At 38.2% G+C, this 23542-nt stretch overlaps 2 protein-coding genes across 3 annotated transcripts; one reads left to right on the top strand and one right to left on the bottom strand.

The window, feature by feature from the left end:
- Positions 1-51: 51 nt before the first annotated feature.
- On the top strand, positions 52-17722 carry tmem39a (transmembrane protein 39A). 2 transcript variants are annotated; one of them, XM_015371272.1, is made up of 9 exons: positions 52-332; positions 4398-4560; positions 6077-6296; positions 6377-6460; positions 6541-6695; positions 11561-11918; positions 12054-12241; positions 12328-12448; positions 15576-17722. In XM_015371272.1, exons 2-9 carry the CDS (start codon positions 4448-4450, stop codon positions 15813-15815), a joined length of 1479 nt encoding a protein of 492 aa, XP_015226758.1. In that variant the 5' UTR covers positions 52-332; positions 4398-4447; the 3' UTR covers positions 15816-17722. The 2 variants fall into 2 exon arrangements, with proteins under 2 accessions (XP_015226758.1, XP_015226757.1); XM_015371271.1 differs by having other exon boundaries at positions 6074-6296.
- A 262-nt stretch (positions 17723-17984) lies between these two features.
- prss23 (protease, serine 23) lies at positions 17985-21861 on the bottom strand. Its single transcript, XM_015371273.1, has 2 exons — positions 21555-21861; positions 17985-20935 (listed from the first exon to the last, which is right to left on the bottom strand). Exons 1-2 carry the CDS (start codon positions 21578-21580, stop codon positions 19753-19755), a joined length of 1209 nt encoding a protein of 402 aa, XP_015226759.1. The 5' UTR covers positions 21581-21861; the 3' UTR covers positions 17985-19752.
- Between the last annotated feature and the right edge of the window lie 1681 nt (positions 21862-23542).

The following is a 23542-nucleotide window of genomic DNA, read 5'->3' as shown; positions in this document are numbered from 1 at the left end:
TTTTACAACGGGCTGCTCTCTGCAGTCGCGTTTGGATGACGACACGAGCAAAGGAGGTGCTGGTTTGCCACGTCGGTCTCTGTGCAGCGCACTTACACTGTTGCTCCTCCAGCCCTGTACCAACTTTCAGACCCGTTTTATGTTTACAGGCGAGGAAAAAGCGACCCTCCAACGTCGCCATTACCGTCCTAAGTCGTTAGCTCGCCCGCATAGCGTTGGACACCGAAGCTAGAAGGTGGAGAAATGCCCGTCGCTGCATGGATTCGCCGCACAACTGACTGATGCATCCTCGCTCGGATCAGTTCAGCCCCCCCGCATGTTGTCGATGTTGTGTGAGTAGATTCCGCTTTGAAACTCAAACTAAAACCGCCCCGGATACGCATTTTATTCTGTTGTGTTGTTTCATTGCTAAGCGAGCTTCCTAAACTGTTCTCGCAAGTTTTCTTGGGGCGAACAAAGGCGACACCGCAGCCTTATGCTATGATTCAAGCAGCTCCAGTGCATGTCTTAGCAAGTCAGTGGCCATGAAACACCACGGAGGGGGGGAAAAGTCCAACAAGTTCATCTGCTCAGCTCTACTTTATCCCCAAAAAGCCATTTAAACTCCCAAAGAGGCCCATTCCTTGCAGTTAATGCCTGTATACAACAGTTCCTGTTTTCACTTTTGACTCACAGCTGTAATTTAGGTCCCTTGTGGTGCGCGTGCGCTCGTGTTAACGTCTGTTTCCTGTTTGTGAATGCAGCTCAAACTCTTAATATCGCAGCAACGTGCCCCATTATCAGCATCTTTTTCATAAAACACATCAGCATAAAGGAAACATGCAGAAGCTTAATGCTGCCAGGCTCTGCCTTGTGTTATAACAGGTGAAGAAAACAAGATTAGTTTTAAAATCAACAAACTGCACGAATTTCACCACAGAGCCCCTGAAATTGATGTCAAGATAAAATGATTGACATTTCCTTGTTGCTTCAATTCAGAGTTAGTGTAAATTTAGAAAGTGTCAGAAATTCAATTTTTAAGCCCATTTGCTTGGTTGTTTTTACTAAAGAAACAATGGAAACAGTGGATCTCAACCTTTCTGAGGAGACACTGTCTCAATTAGAGCAAAAGTAGCACCATTTCTACATGCATTATGAGCAGCAGTAACAGAAATAAGTATGTGATGTCAGAAAAGCATTGGTTGAAAGATGCAGTTTATTCTTGTCCTTTTTCCTTATTTTGAGGTTTGAAAATGAAAAAGTTTCTAGAGATCTGAAATCAAAATGGAAACTTTACATTTCTACCCTTTAGAATCCTATATGGCCATCTGATGTGTAAAAGTTAGTGATTAAGGCTGCACAGTGTTAGGAAAATATGCAATAGTATTGATTATTGATTGCCATAGTGACTTGCCTTAAATAAAGAAATAGATGAAAGGTGTTTCTTCTTTTGGTTCACATAGACTGGAGGTAATGATTAGTTAATCTGGCTGATTGATGGATATTGTTTCTGGCTAAAAGCTTTTGTTTTTGCCATTCAAATGAAGGATGTTTGTAGTTTCTGAAACCTTTTACCACTACTGCATCTTTGTTGTCTAAAATGTTTTATGGCGTATTAAAGAGATAAACTACAGACACAGAGAGCCTGCATTCATAGAGCTTAGATTATAAACTTTTATGGTAGTCCAGGCAGGTCTTATCAGTATGCTTATTGTTTACAGTAATATCGTTGCATCAATAAATAACGCAGCCTTGTTAGTAATAGGTTCAGAGAAACCGCAGATGTAAAGTTTTCACTTTTGTTTGTATGTGTTTTTGCATTAGTTACGTCCAAAATAGTGTATGAGTTTTTACAGAAATGAAAACCACACTGAAACTAAATTGATGAAAACTTTTACTTAACACTTGCATTTTACCAGATTATGTTTCCCTTTTTGTTTTTAGATTTCTGCCCAGATTATCTGAACATAAGGAACATAATTTAACTTGCAACCCATAACTTCACCTATTTTACCATCTTATTGTTCTCCTCTGTACTGATTTATTGGATGCAGTTGGATCTTCTCAATGTATTCTAGTTGATATTGCATTTATGCCATTTTACTTTAAACGGGTCCTTTTAATTGGTTGTACTGTAATGGGTTGTTTCTTTGAGTATTATACCTCTGCAAAGACTTCACTTTTAAATTTCATCAGGAAAAGCATTAACCATATGTTTCTCAGTTTTCCATTTAAATAAGCTGACGGTTTAATGTGATCTTAGGTACTGATAGTTGCTCATTTACTGTGTTTAGTTTTACACTGCCATCAAACTTGATGTTTTTCTCCTAACATGGGCAGTGGTTTTGAGTTCAGGCAATACTGTTTTTTTATTTTTTCTTCCAATTTTGACATAAAGAACCCATTACTAATGATGATGACTTTCAGTAGATTCACAAATATTATCTCAAAATCTAAAAAAATATGTGTTTTATAATCTACTTTTATTACTCACTGTTGGCATATCCGTTTTTCTTATATTTAGTATCCATCAATAAAATCCAATTAATATTTTTAAGAAATGTGTCATGTTTTTATATTAATTATGGTGTAAGTATTTTCAAGTATACTAGGTATTAATACTTAACTATTGTAAGTTTTATTATTATTTTCCATTTGTTGTATTGTGTACGCTTTTTTTCCATGGTTTAAAGCAGCTTTAGCTAAGTCTGGTTCAAAGCTTTTCTTCTCATTATAGTGAGATCCATGCTTTTGTATGCAGGCCGTGAAAAAAAAGGTAATAAAACTGAAGTAAACTGTCAGTTTCTTCTCATTACCCAAGGTGTTTTGCCACTGCTTGGGCTTTTAATATATTTGAGAGGAAACCTGCTCAATTAAATTGACCAATTTATTGCCAAAAGTTTTGGTATACATCTACATCAGCGTAATAAAGTGAAATGTTGGGTGTGACATTTTAGAAAATGAACAGAGGCTGAAATACACCTTAAACAGTCTTTTAACATTTACTTATTTTCATAACCTGCAGAATCTCCAGAAAGTCTTAAAGTGGCTCTAAATGGAGAATTAAAACTGTAAATGGGAGTTTAGATGATTTTTTTTCTGTGGTCCAATCAGCTTTTTTTGTCTGTTTCTACATGATTTATAAGTAAAATTAATTTTTTGATATAATTATACCTGCAATTTCTTTTTTTGGGTTATTTTCCTTTCTGTCTCAGAGACCTTGTATCTTATAGATTAAACAATGTAGATAAATTCCTCCTTTCTCTTCATGTTATTTCGTATGGTTTCTCTTAAAGCAGCAGTTTTTCCAAGATGAGCTAAGAAAAGCTGGGTCTTGTTTGGGGTGTTGTGGGCCACTGAGAATCAGTGATTTTTCACTGTATTTAAGCTGTTATTTGACAGAAACCAGGTATGTTGCAACAAGAGCTTCGGATGCGCAGGCGTCAGCAGTTATCTCCAGTTCTATTAAGTAGAAAGCCTCTGGTCTATACATCTAGATCTATATCATTTGATGTTGATGTTTTAGCGAAGAGGCGCTAAGGATTTAGTGGTTTACTGCTTTTAGCTCAGAAATCTTTCAAAAAGCTTTTCTACTTTCATGAAATACTGAGAATGTTCAAACAATAGAGAACTTTTTTTATGGTGCAATGTTTGAACCTGGCCACAGTATTTTTTAATGATTGTATTAAACGTAAAGATGATCATGTTAAATATGTAAAGGAGCATTAGAATATCTTTAGGTGGTTCAAAAACTACAAATCAATGTTTGTTAATTTATTTGTCATTTATTAAAAACTTAATAATCATTTTACGTTTAACCAGGCATTAACCCTGTAATGCCAAATGTATCATGTTTGATACATACGGTTTCTGAAATATTTTGCGTCTGACACCTTTTGCATAATTTAATGGTAAAAACTTTGATAAAAATCCTATTGTACACAATCAGATATACCTGATAACAGAGGGCAGAAGACTACACAAAACATAATCTTGACTTTATCGCATAGTAATAAATTATTAATAACAAAAATGTATTTTTTTTTTTTTTTTTTTTTTACATATTTTGTTAAAAAGGCAAAATAAGGACTTCAAACCAAAAAAAGTAATTTTCTGTTTCGTTTTATTCTTGGATCGGGCTTTAAAGGGTTAATATAAAGTTCATGTTACCATATAAATGCATCAACAGCTAAGAACCCGTCCACTGATAAACTGAAGCCTCTGTTCCGCTCTTTTAATTAACTCCTACATTACATGTAGGTTGTAAAGTTAATACCTCCTTTCACATCTGTACTCTAATTGCATCTCGTTTATTTGTCAGATACTGTTTAACTTTCAGGTTTGTTTGTTCTCTATTGCCTCTTTTTATGATCTGTTTTTAAATGAAGCCTTTTTGTTTTCCTTGTCACCTCCTGCAGTGCCCTTGCAGTACATGGTGGGTTTTTGAGAGGATCGGTAACTGGCGACCATGCCAGGAGGCCGCAGGGGTCCAAGCAGACAGCAGCTAACTCGCTCCTCTCTGCCGTCCCTGCAGACTCTGGTCGGAGGCAACGTCAGCAATGGCACGGGCCTCAGGAACAGGTAGACACATACGCAGCTTTGAGCACTTTGTTTGGAACGTAGAGCTGAAGACGGCCAGGTAGTGGAGGGACTTATATAACAGTGTTGCTATCTTATTTACAGGGTTTTCTGTAGGGATGAATACATTTACTTAATGAACTAAAGAGCATAGGCTATGTCACCACCTGATCTGTCCCGGAAGCATGATCCGTTCTGCGCATGCGCTATCAGCTCAGTTGCGCATGTGCATCTAGAAGAACATCCAGGTTGGCCTCGGTTTTATTTTGTTAAAAATACCTAAATGACGTTTTCCCTCCCCAAATATAGTAAACGGCGGCTAACTTTTTCGGCTTTGGATTAAAACATAATAATAATCTAGTGTTTTTGAGTTAAATGTCTTTGTTTCATTTTAACCTTATGCTATATAGTGCGTAATCTAAAGAAAGAAACAACTAAAAAGCAGCTAAACATTGTTTATTCATATTTGCCGGACTGCTCTGAGCCTGTCCCATGATGACATCAGAGAACGAAGATAATGTAAAAAGTATCAAACTTGTCTCACAAAAGTCATAGAACAGATGTGTATTAGCATTTTTTATTGAGTTATGGATAGAAATAAGTAATTTTACTTCCATAATCACATTCTTTATGGGCACCCGGATGTGTATCTGTTCGTGCATGCGCAGGACTGATCATGCTTCCTTGACAGATGGGTAACTAGTGACAAGATATACTATAGTTTGGCAAGAAAGAAACATGTTTGCTTTTGTCAAACATTTATTTTCTTTATTTAATCTTGATTTGACCCAAAACTGATACCTTTAAGCAAGGGCTCAGCTTTACTTTAACTAAGAAAAGCAGGATGGATTCAGATCATAGGTTGCTTCTTGTTACTGTGGCAACTTCCACATTTTAAGCCGAAAAAAGTGTTGACGATGTTTCAGCAACCACAGATGTGGCAGGTCTCCGACTGCATCAGTCGTGTCTCAACCAGAACGTATGAATGGATGTTCCTTCTCTCTCTCTGTTTGAAAGTACTCTGCCTCTGCAGTCATCAAAAATAGGTTGGCCATTATGCAAATGGAGGAAATTCTGAAAGCAAAAGAACATTCTGTCATTCTGATGTTTAGTTTGACATCATATTACTCAGAATATACCTGTAAAAGATGTTGCCGTACATTATGATCACTACAGACAGCATGCAGATCATTTCAATAAAGGAGAGATGGACTATTTTCTTTTCCTACAATAATGTTCCAGATTCCTGTTAGTAAAAAAATAGAAAGCTTCAAAATCGTCCAATATATGTTGTTTAGGACCCTCCTTAAATTAAAATTTCAGCTTCACCACTGAGGAAGACCAGAAGTAGTGTATACATTTGCATTGCAATGAATTACTGTAAGGATTTATGCATCACATCTTTTTTAGTATTTCTTTTTGCATCAAAGCTTTATAAAATGAAGTTCAACAGATGTATATGTGTTGAACGTGAATAAATGTATCTAACTGCATTATTTGGTGTGGATTCTTTCAGAAGCAGTAACTCTGTGGGCCTATCTGCTCCGCCTATTTCTACTCTCATCACTCCGGAGCCAGTCCGTCACTCCAGGATCCCCGAGCTGCCACTGGATAGCAGCTTCCTGTTTGAGTTCCTACTCTTTCTTTACCTGTTGGTTGCTTTGTTTGTCCAGTACATCAACATCTACAGGACAGTGTGGTGGTACCCCTACAGTCACCCTGCTGCCTCTACATCACTTGTAAGATCCCACAGATGTTAGGTCAGGTAACGTAGGACAACGTGGATGATTTTTAGAAAATAAACTTTTTCTCCTTGTAGAACTTTCATCTAATGGACTACCACCTGGCTACCTTTATCGCTGTTATGTTGGCCAGGAGACTTGTTTGGACGATTGTATCCGAGGTAAACTGATCTGTGATCAGTCAGTTGACATCTGAACCACTGAAGTTTATGTTGGATAATTTGAATAAATTATGGCACAGGTATCCCAGAGTGGTGGAGGATCCCTGCTGCGCTACATCGTACTGATTGCAGCTCGGCTCATCCTCCTGACCATGTGTGGCTGGGTGCTCTGCTGGACGCTGGTCAACCTGTGCAGGAACCACTCTGTCCTTAACCTCCTCTTCCTGGGTTATCCGTGAGTCAAAGCAGATTACTTTCTACAGAACTGCTACTGGGTCATATCAGTCATTTATCCGTGCACCGAATATTAGGAGGTGTATGTCTCAAAACAATGATTCTAATTACTTAACATTGATTTTTTTTTTTTTTATTTTTTTTTTTTTATGCTACTACATTCATAAATTAGCATGTAAATTCTGATAAAAACACTTAGAAAGCATGATACTTAATCCAAAATTAGGCTGGGATGTCATGCTAATCAAGCCTCCCTGCTCAGTTGCCGTGTTAGAAGGTGTCACAATCAAGTTGGTGTGCAAACACCTTTTCTCTTCCTTATTTGTCTAAAAGTCAGTTGGGGAGTGGTCTCCATCCTGTGTTATATGTATAGTGTCAGTGAAAAAAAAAGAAAAGAAATGTATATTAATAATTTAGACAGAAATTCTGTTCAACACTGTTTAAGATTTGTTTTCATGACCATGAACATTAAAGATTCACACTGAAGGCATCAAAACTATGAATTAACACATGTTGAATTATATACTTAACAAAAAGTGTGAAACAACTGAAAATATATATATATATATATATATATATTCTAGATTCTTCAAAGTAGCCACCTTTTGATTTGATTACTGCTTTGCTCACTCTTGGCACTGTAGCTGCACTAATTCTAGTCTATCCAGAATTTATTTTAAGAGAAGGAAGTTTTTCAATGAGCCTAAAATGTAAAACCACAGACAAGTTGAGATTATTTTTGGCAGCAGACTTTCATATTTAAAGCAGGCTTATCTACAAAGGTCTGTAAAACCGGACTGGACTTGAATTCTGGCCATTGAAAACGTTTTGCTGTTCGGGAGATGTTCCAAACTTCAGTCTGTTGTAGATGAGTCACTTTGCATATTTGAAATCACATTTAGAGTTTTGCCAAAACATGTATACTAGCCTGGGACTTCCTCACCTGCAGGACGATGTGAATTAGTCTGAACCAGCTGGGCATCAGGTTCAAGGCTAGGTCATATCTGTGTAAAGATGGAATGGCTCATATATTCTCAGATTTTGATTCTTCAGTTGTAGGTGCAAAGCTAAGTCTTGTCCGCTTCGGAAGATCAAGTGTCTTTAACATAATCCTGCTCTCATTCTTATTTTTTAATCTGCAAAATGGAAATGATCTTGAATTATAAGTATCAGGTCCAAACACACACACACAAATGGGTTTTGAACTTTAAATCACGGTACTTTGGTTAGAGCTCTGTTTCTGAAATGCCTGAGTCGGGAATAAATTAAAGGAAAAGAAGAGAAGTGTGCTTATCTCTATAATTGGACCTAACAGGATTTAGAACCTTGTTTTACATCATGCTAAAATTTCTGTCTCTTTTTGGCACCTATATAAGTGATTAAATGCACAACAGAAATTAAAAGTAGGAACAAATATACACAAAGTTTTACACAAACTTTTTAACAAAAGAGAAGTGTAAAATCAACCAATCTAATGACATTGAAAATGAATTTAATAAATTCTTTGCTGATATTATTACAATTGTTAAAAATTTTAAAAGTAAAAATCAGAAGACTGGAATGGATTAGATATATCAGTATTGAAAGAAGTGAGTATATTGCCAAACCGCTTCCATACATGTAACCAGTCCTTGCAGTTAGGCAGGTTTCCCAAAAAAAGATGAAGATTGCTAAGGTTAGTCCTATTTACAAGGCTGGGGACAAGAACGATTTTTCTAATTACTGGCCGATATCTCTTTTATCTCAATTTTGAAAAATATTAAATAAAAGATGATATAATTTTACTGTAAAACATAATATTCTCTGTGAGCAGCAGTATGGATTCAGACCTGATAGGTCTGCTGCCCTGGCTCTTGTTGATCTTGTGGAAAGAATATCTGATGCGATTAATAATAAACAATACACTGTAGGAGTGTTCTTAGACCTAACTAAAGCTTTTGATACTGTAATCATGAATTATTGCTTAAAAACTTAGTAGATATGGAATTAGGGTTGTGGCTCTTTCTTGGATCAAGAGTTATTTGGAGAATAGCTCACAATATGTTCATATTAGAAATACTGATTCGCAGCTGCTGACAATGACCACTGGTCTACCGCAGGGGTCAGTTTTGGGTCCTTTACTATTTATTCTTTATATTAATGATATATGTTTAGTCTAAAAAATATTACATTTTATATTATTTGCAGATGATACTAATATCCTTAGTTCTGGTAAAGATTTAAAAACCTTATTGGAGAATATAGGAAAATAATTAAATATATTAAAGTGTTGGTTTGATTCAAACAAATTGACCTTAAATTTAAAGAAAACAAAATTTATAATATTCACATATCTTGCTATTAATGTGCACAAAAAATTGAAAATAAAGACATAGATTTTGAAAGAGTAAGTGAAGTAAAATTTCTAGGGGTAGCGATACAAAATAAGTTAGGTTGGAAACCACATATTGACTATATCAGATCAAAGTTATCAAAAACATTGGCTTTGGTATATAAATTTAAAGGCCTTTTTAAATAAAAAAAACATTATATTTCTTGTATTGTTCATTAGTTTTGCCTTACCTGATGTACTGTCTTGAAGTGTGGGGAAACACCTATAAATTAAGTTAAACCCATTATTCATAATTCAAAAGAGAGCTATTCAGATTGTAAATATAGCAGAATATAGAGAGCATACAAACCAACTTTTTGTACATTTTTTTTGTACTGCTCAATTTATGTACAAAGTAAAAAATATGTTGCCAGTACATATTCAGGGTCTGTTTTTGATCAGGGACTGTGCTTATGATCTCAGAGGGTATAAAATGTTCAGAAAACCAAAAACAAGAACAAATGTAAAACATTGTATTTCTTTGGTTGGGGTTGATGTATGGAACAAATTAGAACAGGAGCTAAAGATTGTACAACATTAACAAGGTTTAAAAACAAATGTAAGAATAATACAATAAAAAATTATGAAACGTGAATGCAATTAAGAGCAGCAAGATATTGGGTGCATTAGCTTTTTCTTTTAGTTATTATTGTAGAATAATATATTTTCCTAAAATCATACGTTGGTATGCATTATAAACGGTAGCCATCTATTTATCTTTTTTTCTTTGCTTTCTAGTCCATTGTAAATTGGCTTTGGAGGGTGGGCATTATAAACTTCTTTCTTCTGCCAATACACAGTTTTTCAGACTGTTTTAATTTATGTTATATGGACATACTGTCTTTATTACATACTTGTATGTCTGAAATAAACAAAAAGTGTGCAGCTACTTCACAACCTGCCGGTGCCAACATATTCTACCAGGTCGTCAACACATAGCAGAGCCTCTCTCTGATTGGTTGTCTTTGTTTGTCTAGTGGTAAACTCATGCACTGGGTCAGTTAACAGTCAAGTGTGAAGCTGCCAGGATGAGAATCAGATCCTCCCAGTCTGTAAACATTGTTCTTGACTGGGGAAAAGGTGGTCTGTCACCTTCAGGTTGAAGTTCCTGCCTCAAGGGGAGGAGTTAAAGTGTTTGGGGGCCTGAGGAGTGAGGGGAGAATGGAGCGGGAGATCGATGGATGGATCGTGCAGCTGCTGCTAAAACGCGGGAGCTGCCTGCCATGGTGGAGAGAGAGCAGAGTAAAAATCCTCTCAATTTATCAGTCGGTCTACGTTTCTACCCTCACCTATGGTCATGAAATCTGGTTCATGACCAAAGGACAAGACCCTGGATACAACTGTCTGAAATGAGCAGGGTGACTTGGCTGTCTCTTAGAGATAGGGGGAGGGGCTCAGTCATCTGGGAGAGGCTCTGAGTAGAGCCATTTCTCCTCAACATTGAAAGGAGTTGGGTGTAGAGGTGTGGGGGGGGGGAAATAATTTTGGCAATATATCGTGATTTTGGGTTGCTTGATATTATATCGATCTTTTAGTGCCTAGTATTGATTTTTTGTTTTCTTTTAAGCAAAGCATTTTTACCTTAAACTGAGGGAGAATGGGCTACCTCTGCACCGCCAGTCTGGCAGACGGCGCTGTGTAGCCCTTTTATTGTGCGGAGCAGCGCCATATCTGCAGTCGAGGCAGTCAAAGTGAAAGACGATAACTGACTCAAACCCCAAGCAACATGGATACCAAAATAACTGAGCGGTTACTTTTTTATCTATACATTTAATTTTGATTGCAGGAAAGATATTGAAATATATGGTGATTATGCAATATAGGGATATCATCGTATGATGACACATATCGTATCGCAACACCCGAGGCAATACTCACCCCTAATTGGGTGCAGTGGCTCGGCCATCTTTTTTGGCCGCCCCTGGGCACCTTGCTCGAGAGATGTTCCACGGACATCCCCCTGGGAAGGGGACGACCCAGGACACACTGGAGGGACAATGTGTCTCTGCTGGCCTTGGAGTGGCTCAGACAGAGCTGAGGAGGTGTCTGAATAGATGGAAGTCTGGGAGACTCTGCTGAGACTGCTGCCCCTGTGACTCGGTCACAGATAAAGCAGAAACGACTATGATTACAATGATGCTCTTCATCAAATCAGCCTTCTTGGGCCACTGCTGTCAGGACGCATGTATAGCGACCTTCTTCCTCAAAGCCGCCGTGTCCGTCTTCAGCCAGTGTATGCCCGCTGTGAGGGGCGATGATAGTAATATGTATCTTCATCAGAATTTCCAAAGCTGGCGATCAATCTGTTTATCCACTATGGTACAGTAATGCTGTTGAGTCTCTTCTTTTATGCACTAATGGGTCCAGAAAATGCAATTTGCTCTCCCTTGGTATGTTTCAGCCTTTAAAATATTTATGTGTTCACAATATACATTGCATCATGTAAACCTCTGTCCTTTGTTTTCTCCTCTTGTTTCACTCACTGTCCTCTTCAGATTTGGCGTGTACGTCCCTCTCTGCTGTTTCCATCAGGAGGGAGGGAAGAGCCAAGCATCAGCGTCCGACTGCGAGTACCCCGCCGACCACCAGCAGACCGACCTCGCAGAATCCCCGTTGTTCCGACCCCGCGACTTTCTCTTCCTTTTACGAGAAAACATCAGAGAACAGTTCTCCAGCCCCCCACATATGCCCACGCACACCTGCCCACAGCACATACACTCAGACACACCTGAGCTAATTCGAGCAGAGGTGGAGGAGTTGAAAAGCGATTTTAACCGACGAATTAAAGAAGTGCTGTTCAACTCACTATTCAGTGCTTACTATGTAGCCTTCCTGCCTCTCTGCTTTGTTAAGGTTGGTGTCTTTCCTTTTCTTTTAATGCTGTTTTTGATGTAAACGTGTCATTCAGTTCAGTTCATACCCAACCCTTCATTCACACAGTAATTCTTCCCTCTTTTAAAACTAATCTCATGCACTTCCATTCAACAGAGTACACAGTACTACGACATGCGCTGGTCTTGTGAGCATCTGATAATGGTATGGATCAATGCCTTTGTGATGCTGATGAGCCAGCTGCTGCCTCCCAGCTACTGCGACCTGCTTCACCGCTCGGCGGCTCACCTGGGCCGCTGGCAGAAACTGGAGCACGGTTCATACAGTAACACACCTCAGCATGTGTAGGTGGCTCCTCAACACACATCTATACCCCGAGAGAGGGAGAAATAATGTTGTTCATGGTTTCTGTGGTATCGATGTCTTTCAGGTGGTCGGAAAGCACTGTTTGGCCTCAGGGGGTGTTGGTACGTCACAGCCGATGTCTATATAAGGCTGTTGGTTCCTATAATGTTGCTCTCCCCTCTGATGTCTCACATGCAAGGTTTTATGTGAGTGTCTTATTTTTAATCAGAGCTGCTTTTATGTCCCTGTGTTCTTTGGAAAATTTTTAAAGGAGGGAAGGAAAAACAATTTTTTAAACATCAGCAAAAGTTTTTTTTTTAATTGAAGACATATTTAAAGAGTTTGGTTAGACTTGTATTTTAGCAACAATCCAACTTTTTTTTTTTTTCATTTTGCACTACCTTGACCACCTGGTTTATTTTTTTTCTTTTTAATTTCTAGAAACTTAAATACATGAATATTAATAAATAGGGCGGGCTTTATATATTTCCTTTTATAGTAATGCTCAGTTGAAGAAAAAATACATTAAAATTATTATTATCAACAAATTCTTTCACAATAACTGGGTGGAGTTGGTGGGTTTGAGCGGAACATGTGGACGTTTAACTTTTCTTTGCTACTTTTTTCTGCCTTTTTCCTACACTGCAGTGGCAATTTTATTCTATTTCTTCACCTTGTGAGAAAATACCATAAAAAATTATGGGGTTGTTAAAGATTGATGTGGTGATACTTTGCGATTTTCAGTTGCCTGATAATAATATTGAACTTTCAGCTCCTTATACCGATTCCTCAGGATCTTCGGGTTTTACCTCTGTTACCACTATACACCCTCACCCGAGGAAGGCCCAGTCGGGGATGATAAGTCCCCACTGTGTGGAATAAAATTCCTATAGTTAAAGAGAAGGAGCAAGCTAAAAAAAAAAAAAAAAGGCATTTTTTTTCCTAACATAGGAGGTAAAAATAATTTCTCCTACCATTTTATTTCCTCCCTTTTGTACATTCTCAGTAACTCAGGGTAGCTCATCCATAATGTCGCCACTTATAGTGCTTACAATGCCGTCATTATGTCATAATGACTGCTGTGAGATGTCTACTCAGTAGTTTCAGTGAAAAGACACTTGTTGCACTTTATTTTATGATGGCAGTATGTTTGTAACTGCATGTTGTTTTTTTCAGTGAGAATGTGCAAGAATACTTGTAGTAGAAAATAAATAGGATGTTTTGAAGCACATTAGACCGAGCTAAGCAAAGAGACGCCTAAGGATAATTTAAAGAGACTGAAAAACATCACAAGCACCATCTTCAAATGTAGAGAACTTGGAAAAATAACCTACATATTGACAAAGAGCAAAAAGAGCCCCTTACAGATAGAAAACCTCCACCTGTAGAACTGAAATTAATGAATCCCATGTATTCATGTCCTTGTCATACATTTATGTATGAAATGTGTAGACCCCCCACCCCCCAGCAGACAGCCCATCACCACAGTGTTACCCTTACAGGACGGTTACTTAAAGGTTTAACTGGCATTTTCCTCCTAATCAATGAAATATTTTTTTAGAATATTAATTTTTTATTTAGATGATCTTTGTCTGACATTTAAACTAAAGGGTTTGTCTGAAAGATTTGTGGGTAACAACAAAGAAAAGAGAATAAATCTGCTTTAGGGGCTGTTTGACCCGTACGAGTTTGACAGTGATGAGGTTAAAAAACAGAAGTGAAACTGCGCCCACATGATAAAACTACCTGACCATAGCCTGCTCCCTGTAGCCCTGCTTAAGATAAAAAAGATCAACAGTAATGGGGACAGTAACATCTAAAAGGAATTCATTCAGATTTTCTTAACCAAAGCTAAGGAGGAAATTATAGGGAGCATTGAGGAAAACAGAAAGTAAATGTAACAGCTCCGACTTAAGATCAGCAGATTGTCTGACACATTGTCTGTTATTTACATGACAACAGAAAACAGCAGAGGCGTTTACTAAGTCAAAAACTGTTGGGAGGAAGCAATAGTCATGGCATGACGCAACAAAAAAAACAAAAGGAAAAGTAAATTAATAAAGAAAAATGGAGCTGTTACATTTACTTTCTGTTTTCCTCGATGCTCCCTATAGTTTCCTCCTTAGCCTTTTACAGTCTAGTCCTGGCAGGCTGGGATAACTCAAGCTGCTGCACATCGTTAACCTCTTACTACTCCATCATTCTAACAGCACACATACATTTCTTTATATTAGGGGTGTGAACATTTACAAAGCAGACAACTTAAACTATCTCCTTTATTTTAAGAATTCTTTAGTTTTTCTATGCAATATCATCTATTTTGTTTAGATTCATGGATTTATACTTTATTACTTGTGAAACTTACTCATCCGCTTCAGAGGCTGGATTTATTTTCTTTTTAAGGTGCTATAGGAGGTTTAGGGAAATCTCATTAAATTGGTTAAATTGTAAAGATAAGTTACAGAAATAAAAGGACTTAGTTTTTCTAACTGCATCAAATATTGTTAAAACTGTTCACGACTTCAGGCTTGTCTAGAGAAAGATTGTGATAAGCCATCTATGCATGGTAATTATTCCACTAAATGGAAAACAAGATGATAGATTAAGGATTGGTAGTTGCAGCTAACGGCTTCCTGCTGTGCTCTAGTGTTTAATCAGGTTTTATTGCAGTTTTCTCAGATTGCATTCAAATAAACAGGATAACTAGTTAATATGAAAGGTTTAAAATAAACTGCAAGCAGCTTTCTGTTTTGATAAATCTACATAAAAATCTATTCAGTAAAAAATATAATTTATCTTTACTTGAGAGGAGAAAACTACAAAAACGTATTCATTTTCTATCTGGAACCAAACAGACTCTGTAGCAGGTGGTGCTTCAAAGTAACAATGTGCTTTACTTATATGTTCTGTATTGGATGGGTCCTTCTAAAACAGTTTTATTATCATTGTATCTTTTGTTTAAACATTTTTACCATGCATATGAGGTTTAATGTTAGCGTTAAGATGATGCAGGATGAATATGGAAACACTCAGCAGTGTAGTTTTTTCAGCAGGAAGCGACAGCTAGCATGTTGAATGTTTTTTTTTCTGCTTTTGAAAGTGTTTGCTCTGCCTGCTATCCATTAGCACCCTTAATGACTTCTTTTGTGAATGGGCAAGATGGGCAGATGCAGCACAAAATGGGGAGTTTATCAAATAGACATCCTAATTTTAACATTTACTGACCATGCAAATCCATAGAACATTGAAATGCAAAATGTAGTGAAACCTTTATTATCTCTGACTCAGTTAAATATTATTTTTTTTGTTTTCAATTCTCGTCTGTTCTTACAGTTCCTGTTTCATAAGCCATTGCGGATCTTAAACCTGCTGATCGGGATCGAGTCCAGCGTGGTTTTATACCAGCTCTACTCTCTGCTGCGCTCGGAGCGCTGGAACCACACGTTGTCTCTGGGCCTTATTCTCCTCTGCAACTACTATGTGCTTTTTAAACTTCTCCGAGATCGCATTGTGTTGGGCAAAGCCTATTCCTACCCGCTCTCCTCCAACAGTTCGGGGCTCAAGTCACAGTAAAGGACAACAAGACCTGGCCTTCAAACTTTGGATGTGGAGCCAGGGGTCGGAGGGGTACAGACTGTGAACTCACCTCTGTGTTTTTGATACGGTTCTATTTTTAATGCAATGTTTGTATATGCCTATTTAAAAGAATATTTTTATTTTGTATACTATTACATGTTACACCGGGCATTACAGCTCCGATGACGTTAGCATGTTGTTACGTTGTTGCCAGACAACGGGGAGGTCAGGGAATGCCTGGGGGTGACTTTCACCAAAGATCCTTTAAGTGCAAGTGGCCAATCAGATTGGACATGGCCCCAAGATGTCAGTCAATAAATTGAGGAATTTAAGAAGAACAAAAGGATTTGTGCCTGAGATCCAGATTGTTTTTGGTTTTTTCTTGCTTCATCGCAGAATCCCTTCTCTACAGGTCATTGATTTTGGAGGCAACATAATTTAGCATCCATGCAGAAAATGCATGTCAACCCTTAGATCCTGCTCTTAGAGGAGTTTGTCATTTTGCTCAGATCCTCTTATTGGCATTTAGATGGTACAGGCTGATACTTCTTTTCGGATCGTTACAAATTTCTCTAGTTTATTCAAGATAAAACTAAAGTCGATCAACAAAATGTGACAAATTTTCCCTTTTTTTTTTTTATGTTGTATATGGATGTAATGTGGGCCAAACTGGCTTTTTTGTGTTTTATTTCATTGACTCATTTGAACTTAGATGACTGGTGATTCTAGCCAGACAAAGACGAGAGTGGCTTCTAATTTGACTAAACCAAAATATATTCCCCAAAAATGACAAACTGCTCCCTAAAGCAGAATCTCTAAGTTTCTGATGAAATAAACATCAGCAGAATGATTTGATTGAACTGCGCTGAATGTTTTTCCACCTCGCTTCAGATCGGTTATGACTGCCGCTGATACCGGACCCTTTGTATTTGCAAAAATGTGGAGTAGTTCAATAGACTGTTGGCATTTCCTAAGAGCGAATTAAAATGAAAACTTATTCCATAATTTGTTTTCCCAACTTACAGTTAGGAAACGGGTGCCGTTTTAAGTTCAAAGCTTGATTGATGTCTGGCCTCAATTTGACTTGCTAAATTAAATTTTCTATGACTGGTTTCTGTTTTAAAGGTATACAAAATATTGCCCCCTAAACGGGAGGACAAGTACATCCAGTTAGTCTTTTGTTGGGTTAAGATGTATAAAATGAAGGGACAGTGGTAGATAAATCATTTTGGATATACCCGCACTTTAGCCTTTTTTCAACTTTAAAAAAACGAAAAGCTGTCGCTCCTCACCGATCTGGATTTACTGTTTGATATGAATTAAAGGCAAAGTAGAGGCTGGCAGGAAATACTCTTGTAACATTTCCAGTTCCCATATGCAAAGTTACAAAACAAAGATCACCTTCTGTTTCATTTCACTTGTTGAACACCTTCATGGTCTCTATTGCTTTCTCTGTTTAAGCTTCTTTGCTACCACCTACTTTGGTTTCAGTATTGATGAAAAGGAAAATGCTAAATCTAATAAACTCAATGCAAAATACAGGTACCAGGTTTAATCTAAGGGTTTGCTCTTTGGTGCTGTTTTTCACATTTTTCACAGGAATGTAGTAGATGGCAGTGAGCTGAGGTTGCATGTTATTGTAGCTAATTCCAACTGGTAGCCTTATCAGCATGGGGATTGAAATGTAAGCTTTGAATGTGGTTCTTCCATCTTTCACTTGCTCTTAACTGAGAAACATCACTCGAAGGTTTTTAGATTCTGCATTTGTTTAGGCTTTATTCCATAAGATTTGGAGACTTTAAATTGGACAAAAGTCTAAACTCTGAGAGATCTCATGTTTTTTTGATCCCACTGCTGTGAAATGTATTTGATCTTATTTGAGTTTACATAAAACAATTGTTTCAAATTGATCAAGAGATTTTCTTTTTGTTCTCTTTTGTGCTGTATCCCAGGATCCAGGTTCAGATTTCTGGCTATTCTGTGTCTCCACTGGTTGAGGTATAGGACCAGGATCCTTGTATCTCGGCATATGACAGTATTCAGATTCCACAAACCATTTCTGGATTTTCTGACACCTGAAATAAAGTTAATGGTGTTAATTCATGTTATGTTTTGTCTTGTAAGAAATATTTTTTTTCAAAGAATATATTTTATTACATTTTCTGTTGTCTTGGATTTTAAGAAAAGCAAAAAAAACAACAACAAAAAAAGGCTTAACTGAATCTAGGCTGTTGACATGAAAGTTTTTGTTGAGACATGCAGTGCTTTGTGTCGCCACTAGAGGGCGGAGTACAACAATCAAGCCTAGTTAAACAGGAATCATTACATAACGCAAATGAATTTAATAGACTCCATTGAAATAAAAAGTATGATCATCAAAACCTTTTATGTCTACTTTGAGGTGCAAGATAGACGGGAAAAAGGCAACTTTGGTTTTACAGACGTGTACATTCATCCACAGGTAACATTTTCAGTAGAAGGAAGTCTTGACAGTGCATTTTAAAGTAAAGTAACAAAAGTTTTAGCTGGAATAAAAGAGAACATGTCCACTCCATCAGTCTGCCTTCCACTTCATTAAAACTCACTTTAATTTTTCACAGCAGATACCCTCTTCCCCTAAAATATTAGGTTGCAGCAATAAACACATTTTCACTTCATTTTTCTTAAAGAGGTTTTCGGCCTTAACTCTCCTCAACTGGGACAAAGAAATGAATACTTATACTTGTTTAGAAATCTCAGTGTTAACAAAAAATGCTGATAAATACTGGTATCCTCTGGGTTCCAGCATTCCAGAGGAATATGCAGTGCCTCAGAGAAGTGCCTTCAGTATATTTGGATTTGCTGTAACCAACACAGAGTAGCCTATAGTTATGAAAGGGAAGGAAAAAGATGCACAGTTTTCAATATATTTCAAGCCCCATTTACTCTTGATTCTACCAAAAGACAGTTATCAGTTGCTAATAATGGCTCCAGAAATCCAATTATCTGGATTCGAGCTGTAATGTAATCTCATTTTAGATGCAGCGGTTCAGTAAACACCTCAGAGGACTGTTAAGAGGATATTACTGATAAAGCATCATAAACACTCAAGGAATACAGCAGGCAGGTTAAGGGGAATCAAAAGAAGGTGGTAAAAGCAGGGAGAGCAAATAAACTATTTTTCATTTAATTTCTTAACTAGTTTTAAGGCAGTGCTGAAAAAAAGACTTCAGACCTTGAAGGTCCATCTTTCTACAGGACAGAGTGGTGAATCTTCAATAAGTATTATCCTTAATAATACCAGTAATACCTGTATTCTTATTCTTAAAGTATGATCAGTTTTTTTTTAGACTAATTTGAGAATCCTTTCCTGGCAAACGGTCCACATAGATTATTTTTAGAGGGCTTGCAGTATACAAAACACAAGATGGAGAATGTACCTCATTGAGTGGACATGCTATTTAGCCAAATGGTAATGATGACACCATGTCATGCCGCCATAGATTAAGAGTCATATTGCTTAAATAAAAAATCCTGAGCATAGAGCCAAATCCATAATATAATGCTATTGATCTTAACAAATGTATCTGATTAGTCGAGTGAAAGTTCAGCCCCAAGTGGCCTCAACATCTTATCTATCACAGCAAAGAATGGGACGATTTTAGTGTCTAGATGTGCAAAGCAGGTAGAAATCTTTCCCAAAGACTGCCGCAGTGGTAACTGTATTGAAGGTCGGTTCCACCTAATATTGACCTTGTAAAGCTTTATGCATAATTGTCACACTTTAAATGTTTTTTTTTTTAATAATCATGAAAACTGTGCATCATTTTTCTTACACTACAACTGTGTACAAACTTAAAATGTGTTGAAGTTTGTAGTTGTAGCTTAACAAAATCTGAAAAAGTTCCTAGAGTATGGCAAAGTTCTTTTAGTTACTGCATCCCTTTCGACATCCTCATCCTTCTCTGCAGTCCACAAAGTTTCCTTTAATCCAGTAGCAAATCTGTGCATATTTAAGAGGTGTGATTCTCACTGCCACATTAAATTCCTGAGATGTTCCTTTCTTCTCTACCCACTGGTGGCCCGAAAACACACCTATCACCTTTCGCTCCCAACGCCGGCGCCGCCCATCCCACATCCGGGCATAGACTCCAGAGCCGCTGGCCCCAGGCTGAGCATCACAGTGTTGGTACAGCAAATCCGACGTCTCCTCACCAGCCTGACAGAAGCGATACACCAGCTGTCCTGGGCGGTCGTTGTCAAATCCTGAGAAGTGGACACGACGGCCAGGAAGTCTCTGAGCTGGGGGGCTGACTCCCAGCTTCATGTGGCGACGTTTGTGTGGTTTTTTCAATTCCAGTAAAGCGTAGTCGTAGTCCATCCCGATTTCATTTGCATTTCCTTTAATCCAACCTTTAGGAACATGGGTGCGCTTGGCTCTGATCCATTGGAACTTCATTTTGTCATTGACAGGTGGGGAGTATTGAGCAGCACCTCCCTCTATGTGATTGGTGAAGTTAGAGGGAAGGTAGACAGATGGATCTTGTGTATCCCGTTGCTTTGACTTCAAAAAGCCAACCCGAAGCCTCTGGGCTCCTTTCACATAGTTTTTGCCGTCATGGACACAATGAGCCGCTGTCAGAACATGTCGTTCCCCCACTAGTGTACCGGAACATCCAGTGGACAGTTTGACCGCCACCGAGAAGGGGTACTTGAGTAGGAAGTTCTGCCCTGCAATACTGAAACGTCCATCATGTCCAAATATCTGTCGTTTTCTTCTGACATGGGACCCCTTAGCCTTAACAGAAGACCCAGAGGAGTGAGCTGGACTGGTACTGGCATATGGACTGTAACCATAAATCCCAACAGCAGTCTCTGTGAGTTGACCATTAGAGTGGAGAGTCTCGTAGGCCAAAAAGCTGCGCAAATCCCAGTAGCTGGGACGAGGGGCTTTCTTGTGGCATTCAGGGTCACAGGGGGAGGCAACATCCAGGCGGGCCTCATTCACAAAATGCGGGGTCGGCCCAGCCTCTGTTTGCTGGGGCAGGACCACAGGGATACGCTGGAGAATCCATTGACGCCGAGAAGAGGAGGACAAAACAGAGGGGAGGAAAAGGAGACACAAAAGGGAGCCAAACCTATAAGAAGCAAAAAGCATATTAAGGAACCTGTGAAAAGCAAGTTTAAATGTTAAATATCATACCAAATATTTCTGCAAAGCAACTGATTGAAAGTGACCGCATGTCTGGACCGCCTTATCAAACATCCTCATTCCTAAAGTCTCTATCATGCATATTTAATTACATGCATGGGAGTTGGAGAGGGTTTTTAATCTGGAGGAATTTTGATCCGAGCTGAAATTTTGCAGCGGTAACTTTCCACTGTTTCATGCAGTAAAAATGGCAAAGAAGGACAAGATCAGGCCACTGATGGAAAATTCCTGAACTGGCCTTAGGGGCTGACCTTAAACCATAAAGAGCAGCTGAAAAGCATGTTGCAGTGAAAACAAAACGTGCTGTTTTTTTTTTGGAAAAGAGCTATTTGACCCACACATATTTATGAGTTTCAAATTATTAATGGTTCCTTCTAAAGTTCCTTAAACTTTAAGTGGGAAAGGGTTAATCATTTCTTTTGCACATTTTACTATTAAAAAAAATCATTCCATTACTTTTTTTCTTTTTTGTTTATATCATAAAGCGATTTAATTCTTTGTATCCATCCTTCCTTTACGCATATAAGTCCACCGCTGGAACTTACCGGGGAAGCGCAGCCTGGGAGCGCATGGTCCTGTCTCTGCAGGTGAGCCTGTGGCTGAACACCGAGGGAAATCCCCTCTATCTGCTGCAGGAAGACACACCTCTGAAAACAAAAAAACTGCGTCTTCGACTTAAAAGAGCCACCGGTCGTTTGGTATGTAAAGAAAATTCAAGCTTTACGCGGAACCGTGACGGTGTGATCGGATCCACAGCATGCAGCTCTGTCCAGGACGAATGTGCTGGATCATTGCGCGCTGCTGGAGGAGGATCTGCGGACTGCCTGATCCCCGGTGTCACATCCGCCAACGAGGATACAGAGCACCAAGCCCAGCGCTGTCATGTGATATCACATCAGTGCCACTGATTGCAGCAGCAGGGACCAGGCGAGGCTTCCTGGTTTGATCCCAGCTAAATCAAATCCAGTGCATGACTGTTCTTTTTTTTGCAACATACAATTGATTCAACATAACAAATTACAGTTTTAATTTATTTGACAAAATCAACAAATAGTTGATAGCTGCTCAGCGTAACAGTGCAGCACTGCTGGCTTGCAGCAAGAAGGTTCCAGGTTTGATTCCCAGCCAGGGGTCTTTCTGCATGGAGTTTGCAAGTTCTGCCTGAGCATGCGTGGGTTCTCTCCAGGTACTCCGGCTTCTTCCCACAGTCCAAAATCATGACTGTTAGGTTAATTGGCTTCTCTTGATTCTCCTTAGGTATGAGTGTGTGCGTGAATGGTTGTTTGTCTCTGTGTTGCCCTGCGATGGACTGGCGACCTGTCCAGGGTGTAGCCCACCTCTCGCCCATTGACCACTGGAGATAGGCACCAGCACCCCCTACGACCCCATTTGGGATTAAGCGTGTTTGAAGATGGATGGAATGTTATTTTATTTTCAGCCTACAGTTAATAAAACCCCAAATTATGTTAGTCCACTTGTTTCTTGTACAATGGTTCCCAAACTGGGAGTCTGGACCCCAAGTGGGGGATGATTTTTAATAAACATTGCGATGTGAACCCTGAGGTACATGGAGGGCCAAAATCATAAGTTTGCATAGGGACCATAGTGACATGTCCCTACCAAAATTTTGGCCCGACCTACTTATCCCTACCAATAATTCAATGTGAATAACATGTTTATAATTTACAATACAGCGTTGTTGCAGCAGTCGCTTCTTTTCTCACCACTTGTATATTGAAGTCAATATTTTAAATGCTCAGTGTCAGTTCCTCTTATAGTTCCCACGCCTATGTAAATACAATAACTCTATTTGCAGTCTCTTGAATATGTTATTTCTGCTTTGTTTTACAATACAGAGAATATCAGCATATCAGGTAAAAAAAAATGTGTGGGTTTTACCTCTGTTTACCTCTGCATATTACCTATAGAAAACACTGGATAAATACACATACAAAAGACATATTTAGACTATATTTGGTTAAAAAGGCACATATTTACTTCCGTCTTAGTCATTGGTAAGTTCAAATGTAACCCTTTCAAAGTGTAAGGTTGTCCCAATTTTACATTATTCCGAGCCACTCATGCTTCAAACATTAAAAACAGCATCTTGTGTGTGTAGTCCTTATAAAATTTGTATAAATGTAGCAAAAAAAAAATGCTGTTTTCTCTTTGAACAAAATGCGCCCTGATGCTTAAGTCAAACATTAAAAAAAATAGAAGCATGCGCAATTCGTAGGACCAAAGATATCAGACCAATTCAACTTAAGACCGATAGTGTCCCTACCAAAGTTGAGATCAAACCTACGCCCTTGGCCAAAATGCAAAGTGAAATTCATCAATGTGAATTAGAAGATGTAGCATGTAGATATACATTTTAAAATAAACATCCCAACAAATTAAATAAGGCACATTTAGATTAGTTAAATGTTGACCCGTTAAATGCTCTATTAAATTTAAAAAATTAATTAAAAGAAAAGATTCAAATGTTAATTTATAAAGAACTTACCAGTATTCAAAATAAGTAAATCAGTTA

This window comes from Cyprinodon variegatus, unplaced genomic scaffold (assembly GCF_000732505.1).
Source record: "Cyprinodon variegatus isolate N-32 unplaced genomic scaffold, C_variegatus-1.0 Scaffold55, whole genome shotgun sequence".
NCBI classification, from domain to species: domain Eukaryota; kingdom Metazoa; phylum Chordata; class Actinopteri; order Cyprinodontiformes; family Cyprinodontidae; genus Cyprinodon; species Cyprinodon variegatus.
The sequence above is the reverse complement of the archived record's forward strand: the minus strand, read 5'-3'. Positions and strand labels throughout refer to the sequence as shown.